The 12440-nt window shown below is 34.7% G+C and overlaps 1 protein-coding gene across 1 annotated transcript in view; it reads left to right on the top strand.

The window, feature by feature from the left end:
* PKHD1L1 (PKHD1 like 1) overlaps window positions 1–12440 on the top strand; it is a 148437-nt gene that overhangs the window by 23399 nt on the left and 112598 nt on the right. Inside the window, exons 10-14 of the mRNA XM_081071037.1 lie at window positions 2804–2874; window positions 4070–4180; window positions 6390–6476; window positions 9361–9629; window positions 10968–11059. Of these exons, the coding sequence (XP_080927163.1) occupies window positions 2804–2874; window positions 4070–4180; window positions 6390–6476; window positions 9361–9629; window positions 10968–11059 (630 nt within the window). The remainder of the gene's footprint in view (window positions 1–2803; window positions 2875–4069; window positions 4181–6389; window positions 6477–9360; window positions 9630–10967; window positions 11060–12440) is intronic.

The raw sequence follows: 12440 nt of genomic DNA, 5'->3' as shown, positions 1-12440 counted from the left end.
TCAGGATTCTCTATTATGGTAGGATCACCCCATTCCTGTGTACGTTCGCAAATGTGTGGGGACATTTGTTGACTGTCATAGTAACTGGGACACGCTAATGGCCTTTTCTGGGCAGGAACATGCTGTGTCAAATCTAAGTGCATTGTTCTGCACAAAATATCCTGGCATCTCCCACTGAGAAAATGAGTCAGTTAACAGAAATCCAGATACATCACATTATTTAGCCATCTAATACTAATGTAACTGTAGTAGATCAATAATAGGATAAGTCTGTTGATTTCTTTGTTGTCTCTGATGAGTGACTCAATGATTAGAACTTTGAAGAGAATGGTGATTATTGCAATCAAAGATGTTATTCCTAGTTAATGGATGCAGACTGCAAGAGAAGGATAGTATTCGTTTCACACATGCGTGGAACTGCAATTGAATTAGTAAGACCAAATCCACTATCGTTGTATTTAGGGATAATCTAGTTCTAGACATCTAGAGGCAATAGGTTTGTCATAATGTGATGCCTGAGCTAGACACTTTATTATAGACCGGTATAGACAGGACCAAAACCATGAAGAATATTATAATTCAAGGACAAACTAGAGTGAATGATATGTAAATGGAACTAAGATTTACCTTGGTGATTTACATGGGGCAAATGACTTGGAGTCCCATGAGTTAACTGTTACTTTCTGCAAGGACATGACATATTTACATAAAACTTGATAATACAGAACAAAAGGGTTTTATTGAAAATATTAGAAAACCATATTAAAAGCAACAATTACCAAGTTTAATATGATTTCTTGAACTGTACGAGTATATGATTCTTTTATGCTCTCAATGTCATCTTCCTAAGGTGAGAAAAATGAATTCTTAGTTCTGAGTCTATATGAAAAGTATTAATTGCCAAATCCATCTTATGTCTCTCAGAGAAATAATTATCCAAATATAGAAGTGATCAAGCTCGAATGTGACTGATAAGTATACATAAATCAATATGCTACATTAACATGTCTCCAAAATTTCAATTTAAAAAGCCAGCAAATTTGCTCATAATATAGGGAATACATACTACATAAAATTGTTGATTCTGTGATTTTGACTTATAATTTCTTTTTTTAAACAAATGGCTGTATTTTTATATTGTCTCAGAATTGATGTAATTGTGTTTCTATATAAAACAATCTTAGGAATTTAAGATAACTATTAAAATATGACATGTATACTTAAAAGCCTAGTTTTAAGATTACATGGCATTTGAAAATGTTAAACCATTTTATAAATTATAAAATACATATTTTACAAATTTCAGGGGAACTCTGGAATATCCAACGAACCAATTAAAGATCGTTGTGGCACCCATTCTATATTTCTTTTAAAAGCCTACCTTCTTTTCTCTTTTACCCAACAGCTTTCAGACAACAGCTGTTCCAAACTGATAAGGTTCAGATGAGGCTGCCTTAATTGAGAAATGCCTAATCATTATCAATGAATTAGTGAAAATCACCTCAGTGTCATACCAAATAAATTACATTCCAATTTTATGTCAGGAGGCAATTTTCCCATCAACTTAAGCAGCAGAGTTAATTTTTCAGATGCAGGATCTGACCGCAGACAATATTGTGCATCATTTCAGATCTTTAGGAAATGTACTGAAAGGCTTATAACATGAAACTATAAACTCCAGTATGAACTTCTTAAATAACTAATTTAACATAACATACTTCCAGGGACTCTTTAGTTTTCAAATGCATCTTATGATGCCTGGATTCGATTTAAAGGGGGTAAACTGCTGGTCTCAACTACAAGATTTGCATTATCCTTTTATTACATTGGTGCAAAAGTAGTTGCAGTTTAAAAGGTTAAAAATAATTGCCAAAACCGCAATTACTTTTGCACCAACCTAATAGATTCTAGTTCAGTGTATTCTAATTACGATGAATGAGTTTGAGTCTTAACATTTGAATTTCTTAACTTTTCTAATTATGAATGTCATTGAAGTCATTAAGGAACAGCATTTCATTTCTAGGGTCAGATTCTTTCCCTTCTCAAACCCTTCAGGCTATGGAAATACAGGTGGGGACCTATAAAAACTATGAATAAGCTCTGTGTTTATTAAGCATGACAACGCTGCTGGATTGTTGTTAATTTGCTCTCACCTGTTTGTACTCTCACACAAATTAGTGACAGGAGAGAAGAACTGTGTAGTACATAGGTCGGGGCTCTGGACTCAAACTGCCTGGGTTTAATTTCTATTTCTGCCCCTTAATCTTTTTGTGACTTTTATGACATAAGTGAATTCTTTTAGTCTTACCTTCCTTGTGGGGCTGAGGTAAGAATTAAAGGGCACAATAAATTAAAAGATTTTTTTTTAAATCTTAAAAGAAGCTTAAAAGTCTTAGCATGATACCTGATAAGTGTCCAGTGTTAGTTATTGTGACACTAAGTGGTTTAGAAGAGAAGAGAGAGCAGGGTGGGCAGTGGAACAGCCCAGCCTTTATGAAAGGTTACCCTGTTTTTTATGGTGGTATAAATTCTTACTTTATGGAGTTACAATTTGCATGTAATAAAATGCACATATTTGAGTCCTGACAAATGTGTATTTGTGTAGTATTTCTATACTTCTATCGTTGTGTAACTAATAAATAAGTCAAGATACAGAACATTTTTGTCTTCCCCAAAAGTTCTGTCCAGCTCCTTTGTAAATTATGACATGATTTATATTACTAAAGTAAAAAATTAAATATTTTCCTAACATAAAGTTTATTTGTAGAGTAAGAATTTTTAAACTTTTTTTTTTTTAAAACAGGAGTTACCCAGAAAAAATGGCATATTTTGTTTCTTCTCTGAATAAAATTTCAATGTTTCAAACATACGCAGGTATGTGAATTTCTCTCACTCTGTGTGTTTGTGGGAGGGAGGGAGAATGAGAGAGAGATGTGTATACTTCATTTCATCAAGTCAACAATAATAATGGCTTAGAGTGTAGTGTATTATTTTGTGTACTTGTAAGAAGGGAAAAACGCCTGAGATGGGGAGTCTAATAGGAAGCCCTGTCATTAACCCAAGACTCTGGAGACTACATTCCTAGTGTAAGGTTGATTGGAAAATAAACTTATCATACTAAAAGAGACAGAAGGGAAACTTGTACACCTCAACTTGGGCTGCTGGTTGAGGGAGGAAAAAAAACTTGCCATTGTCAATTTAAGTCACATGCCAATACTCTCAGATATATGCTATCAGTGTGGTCCAAAAGAATCCTCAAGCAGATTGAAATTTATTTTAATTTATAGAGGTCTCAGGTTGGTAGTACCCTTAGAGTGCCAGAAGCAAACACAAGTCCTCCTGGAAGAATTATATTTCCATTCACGTCAGGAGTGACGGAAGTGGCACATTCAGATTTTGAAGATGTTCAGTGTGAAAAAATATCTTGGAATTAGTCAAATATGACACACCTTGCCTTTTTCTAAAAATTTATTTAATGTGAAATTCATGTGTAAGACTACATAGAACTTTGATGGAACCAATAAGAATAAATTTTAATAAGAATCTACCGTATGGCATGCGCTGGCAGCATTTACCAATATACCTAAAACTTTTATATATAAAGCCACAAGAATTCCAATCAGAACTAATATATTACTATATGAGAAAAATAATATAAATTTAAGATGTTGGCCCATAAATATAAGAAAAATTCATTCTTCAAGAGCTCAGGAGAAGAAGAGGTGTTCTCCTGCTGTCCTACGTTTTCTTTTGAAACCGCACATCTGTGCTCAGCCCAGGTTTCCCTTACTCCCTGAATCCTCCCATTACCAGTGTCTGTATAGTATCAATCACCACTAAAGCCTGGTCCCAGGGAGATGTACCGGTGGGTCTCTGTGAAAGCCATGTTTATTGTTCTCTGCAGGATTACATTAGAGACAAAATAACCAAAGACCTAATTCATTCATTCAGTAATGCAAAACCTACACTGACTGGGTGCTATGGCTGGGCATTTTAAAAGGCAAGCATTTGGGTTTAGGTATAATATTTATAACATTTTATTTTATGTACTGCCTCTCCCTCTCCTCAGAGGTCACTGCGATTTCACCTTCACGAGGAAGCATTCAGGGTGGCACCCTGCTAACAATAACTGGACAGTTCTTTGATGAGACGGATTTCCCAGTCAGAGTTCTAGTAGGAGGTATTTTTTTCATGACTTTTTAATATATTACTCTATAAGAACAAATTGTGTCTTTTCTTTAATAATTTGTTAGAAAAATAATAGTCTTTTCTCAGTTAATGTCTTAAATGTAAAGCTGAGTATTTTTACATAGGGGCTTGATACTTGTCCTACTGCACCTGTGCAGTGAGGGCCACTCCTGTAGCCTTGCATGATCAGGTTGGTACCAAAGGGCATTGTGTGGGAGCATTGTGGCTGCCATCCACAAATTCCTCGCCACACTCAGAGACACACACCCTCTGTTTAATGGACTCTTAAATGTCCTTCTTGAACTGTTCTTACTTCGTGGGTTGGCTAATTATGAGTAAATTCAAAGTTGTATTTGGGGATACTGTCCTCATCCCCTTCTATGATACAGTGCCTTGTCTGGACATCAGTAATTACTAATGATATTGACCTTGGAAAGAGCATCAACTAATGTGTTATATGGTCACAAATGTAAAGTCGGGCTTGGTTCTCTGGTTATGAGTCACATTTATGTGTCTGGTATAGATCTGTTGAGAGGTAGGGAGCTATGCAGCTCAAAGGGGAGGTTGGGGTAAATATAATGGGGATCTTCCCAGTCAGTCATAGTGACCTAACTTACTCTGATGGGCAGGGGACAGCCCATGCACCTGGCACATTCTTTTTCTCACACAGCCCTCTCTGCTTAGTATTTTCTACATTTAAGGAATCTGCTCATAAGCCGGCCAAAATGTGATTTCAAGAAGAGAAATTAATATAAAGTGACCTTATCGAACATTTACATAATGTCTTTCCTATCCATATGAATGCTTGCTTGTCACCTGCATACATATTAAAACCTAGGCCATAAAAGTTTTATATTTCGTATACGTTATTTTGATATTTGAAACATAATAAATATGCTTTAAATATTAAAATGAGGGGCATAAAGTATTTTTAATTTATGTCATGTGTTTTATGATCTGATATGATACAGTTGATATGCAAATGTACATGCTAGTTTTTTTCTCATTGCCATTAATGTGATCACTAGATATGAGATTTTGAAGCTTCAGTAATTTCTTGAAAATAATGATTTTTTTAATTTAGTTTATCTTCCTTTTGCTCCAAACAAAATAGGCTAAATTGGTTTAATATACTGTTCAACTGTACTGTTTTCTAGTTCAATGATTTTGCATTACAAAGCATTCAAAACAGTGAAAGGCAGTGTCAAAGTATAAATCTTCCAGGCCAGCAAACAAAACTTGGCAAAGATACCTTCCTCCATTTGCTAACCCTTACCTCATTTCTCATGGGCTGTGATTCCCATTTCATTAAATACTTAATGAGGGCTGACCGTACATGAGGCCTTATGAGGGACAGATGGGCATTGAAAACATAGATTCTTCCCTGAAGTCTACTTGTGCTTATGTAAGTATAATCATTCTCGTTTAGACTCTTGTCTGTTTTGGTTTCAGTCTGCCTGTGCAAATACCATTTACAAGTTATTATCCCCTTTGTTTTCATTTGAAGACCTTGAACTGAACCACCATTTATTTACTTATTTATTTATTTTACCTAAGAGTACTGGGATCATCTGCTTTTGTAAATTCTGAACATCATGGATTTAATTAACAACATTTCTCCAAGGAACAAAATATATGGCTTCACTTTGGACCCAGAAGAGAAATCTTTTTATAGTTATTTAGTTTTATCAATATTTTTGTTTAATTTTAATTTTTATTGGGTAATATTGAGGAATAGTGTGCCCCTCCAGGGCCCATCAGCTCAAAGCCAAGTCGACAACCCTCAATCCAGCCATAGAGGGCGCCCAGCCACTGTCCTCAATCTTACTTGCAGGGGGCGCAGCCTGCCATTCCAGGCAGGAACCGAACCGGCAACCCTGTTGCCAAGAGCTCGTGCTTGAACCCACTGAGCCATCCGGTTGCCCCAGTTTTGTCAAAATTTTAATTTTGTTTCTCAGAAATTGTGAAATTGTATAACTCAGACTTGTGATATTTTGCCAAGAAAATGTTGCCTTATAGAAGTATGACGATTAATGAGTGGTAAACTTTAATGGAGAACATGTAAAGGAAATGCAGACCCCCTCCAACTTTGCTTCTTGCTTGTACAACTTTGTTTTAATTAAAAAAGTGCTTTAAGATGGCTGATGTGATTTGTATTCTGAAGCTTTGTAGTAATAGCTCTGTACCTTGCTTCTTTGTAGGTCAAGACTGTGATGTTTTGAATGTCACAGAAAATAGCATATGTTGTAAGACACCTTCTAAACCTATTAACAGAACTGTATATCCAGGTAAGTTACCAGAAGAATGGCCATTTCACATTTACAAAAGAAGAATATTATTGACATATATCATTAATGCTTTAGTCCATTCGAGCTGCTATAACATAATGCTATAGAGTGGGTAGCTTATAAACAATGAGCATTTATTTCTTACAGTTTTGGGGGTTAGGATTGACATCCTAACCCCCGAAAACGTATTATCATGGTACTGGCAGATTAGATGTCTGGTGAGGACTTCCTCCTCATAGATGGTGTCTTCTCAGGGCTGGGGAGCTCAGTGGGGTCTCTTTTATAAGGGCACTAATCCCATTTATGAGGGCTCCACGCTCATGACCTAATCACTTCCCAAAGGTACCACCTCCTAATACTAACACATTGGCATTAAGTTGCAATATATGAGTTTTGGGGGGACACAAATATTCAGCCTATAACAATGAGTAAAAAGAGTAAAAAGAAAATTATTTGAATTTTTTAGAATTTGTATTTAGAATTATAGTAAAATTTTTCCTAGTTTTTTTTTTTCTCTCTATACTTTCTGGATTAGGAAATATTTGCATTAAAATAGCTGCATGAAGGCTGCACCCCTGGAGGTAAGCCTGACCTAAATTCCTTGAACACCCTACTGAACATAACACATCTGTATTGATAAGAGCATGATGGTGACTTTATTTCAAATTAAATGATGATTAATAAATGTTGGTATTGGCTATGTGGAAGTTTAAAATATGCCTTTCTCTAGTTAAAAAATAAATAGCAGAGGTTAAATCCTTACTTGTCTAGAGTTATTTAGGAGTGATAAGAGGGAGAGAAATGGAACTCAGAATTCTTTTCAGACTTTCACTTGTGGCCTAGTGAAAGTACAGCTGATGACCTTGACTATCTACAATAATACCACTGAGATGCTTGCGTGTTAAGTAGAGTGTGGATCTTCTTTGTGCACACAGTGAAATAGGTTCATAATTTTGTTACTGGCTGATTTTTGAAGCCACATAAATTATGTTTATCAACCTCTTAAATTACCTTGTTTTGACTGATATTAGAAAAAATGACCAGTTTAAGAAAAGAATTTTGATGTTTATAATTGATAACATCACAGACAGTTGTATATATCAGAGAATACTGATGCTGTAAAGGTTGAAATGTTCAAGCTTTTCTCTAACCCAACTCAGCTGAAGAGGAGTAGCCATTACTTTCTATATCTAGACATTCCAGACAAGCTTAACGCTGCTGGGGGAAGGCATGAGCCTTATTGTTATTGTATTTTAAGGAAGAAATAGTTAGATGGCTCCTTTTTTTCTTTTTTCTTTTTAAATTAAAGTTTATTGGGGTAACAACTATTAGTAAGGTTACATAGGTTTCAAGTGTACAATTCTGTAATACATCATCTATATATTATGTTGTGTGTTCACCACCCAGAGTCAGTTCTCCTTCCGTCACCATGTATTTGATCCCTTTTACCCTTATTTATCACCCCCTGCCCCCCTTACTCTCTGGTAACCACTAAACTATTCTGATAAGGGGTTAATATCCAAAATATATACGGAACGCGTACAAGTCAACAACAAGAAAACAAACAATCCAATTAAAAATGGGTAGAGGACCTGAACAGGCATTTCTCCAAAGAGTATACAGATTGCCAATAGACATATGAAAAAATACTCAACATTATTTATCATCAGAGAAATGCAAATGAAAACCATAATGAGATATCACCTGACCCCAGTTAGAATGGCTTTCATCAACAAGACAAATAGTAGCAAGTGTTGGAGAGGCTGTGGAAAAAAAGGAACCCTCATACACTGTTGGTGGGAATGCAGGTTGGTGCAGCTGTTATGGAAGGCAGTGTGGAGGTTCCTCAAAAAGTTAAGAATAGAATTACCATATGACCCGGCAATCCCTCTCTTTGGTATCTACTCAAAAAATCTGAAAACATTTATCCGTAAAGATATATGTTCTCTGATGTTCATGATGGCTCCTTTTTTGATGAGGAAAAAGCTTAATCACAGGGTTTACACTGGCCAAGTGTAGGTACACCTTACTGAGAATACTCTTTCTCAGATTCTAAGAAGGTGATGAAATCCTTGAGCAGAAGTAATCTTTTTTAAAAAATAAAAAGAAGTACTGACAGAAATTTTAAAGCCAACAGTTCCATCCTTTGATTAGTTGTAAGCCATTCATTGAGTAACTTTTGTTTCAGAGAATAATCAAAATAAGATTTTGCAATCATATGGTCTGAATCTTGAAGTTTTGAGACTTGACTATATAAAGCAACATCAGTGATGTCATAGGTAATAATTATTATATTGTTATCTTAAGTGAAGCACTTACTAAGTGCTAAGTATTTTACATATATTATGTACCGTGTTTCCCCGAAAATAAGACCTAGCTGGACAATCAGCTCTAATGTGTTTTTTGGATCAAAAATTAGTATAAGACTGGGTCTTATTTTACTATAATATAAGACCTGGTCTTACATAAATAATATATTATATTATATATTAATATGTATATATATATATATATATTACTTCTCTGCACTTCAGGCTCCACATATGTGTGTATGTGTGTGTATATATGTATATGTATATATATATACATATATATGTATATATATATAAAATATAATCCTCAGCAATCATGCAAATAGTAATATTATTTCATTTTACATATGTGGAGCCTGAGGTGCAGAGAAGTGAGGTAATAATACATTGTAGACTGTCTTAGCACTCTATCCTCTGGGTAAGGTACAGGTATGTGTAATTGTTTTGCTTACATACATGCTCTAAAAATGTGAATTGAAATAGAATATCTATAACCACCACCCAGACAGAAGACCTTTGAGGTACCACATCATAATTCTGATAAAAGGCTTCTTTTATTTTATTATGTCCAGGTGGGAGAGGCCTAAAGCTTGAAGTGTGGAATAATAGCCGGCCAGTACATCTTGAAGAGATACTTGAATACAATGAAAACACACCAGGGTACCTGGGTGCCAGTTGGGTAGATTCAGCTTCCTATATTTGGCTGATGGAGCAAGACACATTTGCTGCACGACTCAGTGGATTTTTGGTGGCTCCGGATTCTGATATTTATAGATTCTACATCAAAGGAGATGACCGTTATGCGATTTATTTCAGCCCTACTGGACTTCCAGAGGATAAGGTAGGGAAGCTAAAGAAAATTGTTTGATATTATTAAAGCAACATGATAATCTTTATATATACATATACATAATTTATTCTAAACCAAAACCAATAAATATATGAAATAATTTATGAGGTAAGTTTTCATGTGATTGGATTCTTGGCTATTTTAACACTTGTGATACAAAATATAAAGTTGTCATAGAAAATCCATGACCTAAGAGAAAATGCTTTCCCATATCTAAATTTTATCTTCCATAGGAAAAACACATATATTTCCTTTACAAGTAAAATTTGTTTTTATTATGAAAGAATTATAACTACAACAGAGGAAATTTGGAAAAGAATGAAAATATTTCACTATTGTACTCAGTCATGAAATGAAAAGTCTGTCATTTCCTAATATCTCTATTTTGTTTTCTACATAAATAGGATCATACATCCAGTTTTATAGTCCTATTTTGTCATATTAGTATGTCCAGATGTTATTAAGTAATTTATGTAATGCCATGTTTAATGACTGAATAGTATGTTATTGCATGGGTTTACTAAGCTCAGATCACTGTCTCCATACTGATAAGTTTCTTACTTCTGATTTTTTTATGACCACAAATACTACCTTATTGAATATCTATATTCATTAAATGATTCTGTATTTTACATTATTTCCTTAGGACAATTTCATAATTGTGAAATTAATGGATTATATCAAAAGAACATTTTACGACTCAATATATACGGCAAGATTACCTCTCAAACTGGACGCACAAGTTTAAATTTCTACCTGTGATATGAGATTTCTAATTTTACCATAGCTTGTCAGTATGCTTCCTCCAAAGATGGTGTAGTCATTCATAATGAGAACCCAGTCTTCTTATTCTAGTATGCAGACCTATTTAATGATTTTTGACATCTTTCAGAACTATTTTTAATTATCTCATTTTGATTAAATCCCTCAAAGTTCTCCGCAGAACAAAATGATATTTTATTTAACAATTAAAGCCACCCTCCTGGTTTGTGTCTTTCTGTTTTCCCTTGCAGTTATAATTGTGGAAAAGCTATGGTCTGTGCAGTACAATTCATATGGTGGTGTTGATATTAGGGTGGAAGGAATGAAGTGAGCTTTGCTGATTTTAAAAAATTCCACATCATCGTAGATAATAGATCTTAGAAGATAAATGGGAAGTAGTTTCACATTTTCTTATTCCTAAAAGTTCTAAGACTGACAGAAATAGTAAATAATAAATATTGAAAAGGTTTATTAATAAGGTTCTCTCTCTCTCTCCGTTCCTCCCTCCCTCCCTTCATTCCTTCTTCCCTCCCTCCATCCTCCCTCTTTTTTTTTTTTTTGGATAAGGTGAAGATTGCATATCATTCTTCAAATGCCAACAATTATTTTTCCAGTCCAACACAAAGATCTGATGACATTCCTCTTCAGAAAGGAAAAGAGTAAGGTTTTTAAAAATTATTGTGTGATAGTTAAAAATTATAACTGTATATATAAAAATGTTTTTAATTTGTTTTTATTGATGGAAGTGATACTAGTTTATTGGATTAATTTGTAATTGTGCATTTGCTGTAATTTTATTAAATTTTGTTTCTAGATTTTCAAGAATAGTGGCATTCAGTTAATCAGGGAAATTTGACATCTAAATTATCCCTGTTGCAGAAATTATAATTTTGTGAAATTTACTCAATCCTGTTTCTAGTTTTTTACTAGAACCTTTCAGTCAATGTGGTCATGTAATTTCTCTGTTCCTACACCTGAGTTCTTGAATATTGCTGGAGGAAAATCCCCAAACTGTATGGATTGATGCCACAGTTAACATATATTTATTATTCACTAATTTATTCCAGACCCTCATCCAGGTACTGGAAATTTAATGCACAGGATGTTAAAATATATTACCTGTATTTATGGAATACATCATTTAGTGCTGAAAGGTCAAAGACAGAGCGTAATTGAAGGAATCACTCAAAAAGCAGATAATCCCATTCAAAAAAATTCAGTCAGGATTCCTAGAAAACAGGAAAGTTAAATACATATTTTAAAAGTAACTATTACATGGAGAACATCAAAAGAGTCATTGAGATCATTTTCCATTTATCATTTATATCTGTTAAGATTTGCTACAGAAGAAACTACTCTTCAAATTTTAGTAGCTTAAAGCGACCCAATTTTGTAGTTGGCTAGGCGGTTCTTCTTGTCGTGGCTACTTGAGTTGGTGACTAATGGTCTAGGGTAGCTTCACTTACATATATCTGGATCCTCGCTTGGCCTGGTTGGAACTTAATTTGGGACATTCCTCTCCACATGGTCTGTCATCTTCCAGGAGGCCAGCCCAAACTTGCTATATTGGTGAATGGGTTCCCAGCAGTAAGGAGGGCAGTTCTTAATGCACACACTTTTCAAGACTCTGCCTGTGTAACATTTGCTGGTATCCCATTGACCAAAGCAAATGGCCAAACCTAGATTGGATGAAAAAAAAATTTTTCACTTTTGATGGGAGGAGGTTTTTGTTGTTGTTCTTCCACCATATCACTATTCTAGATATTGATGAGATTATGCTCATAGGCAGTGCCATGAAGATCTGATAGAATTGGACAGGAAGAGTTGGGATCTATGGTACCTGGGAGCAGTCGCAACTATGTTCTCACTGAGGTTTTAGCCACAGTAACAAGGAGAAAGCATTTCATTCCTTTTCTCCTCCTCCTTCTACTCTCACTTCTTTATATACTTACACATTTTCTTTTTTAATTAAGATCACTGGGCCAATTCAGGGTAAATGGAGTACCTAATTCATCCCTACTGCTATTCAGTGTCAGTTCA

Source organism: Rhinolophus hipposideros (assembly GCF_964194185.1).
Source record: "Rhinolophus hipposideros genome assembly, chromosome: 13".
Lineage (NCBI taxonomy): Eukaryota > Metazoa > Chordata > Mammalia > Chiroptera > Rhinolophidae > Rhinolophus > Rhinolophus hipposideros.
Note: the sequence above shows the minus strand (reverse complement) of the source record. Positions and strands in the feature narration are given on the sequence as shown.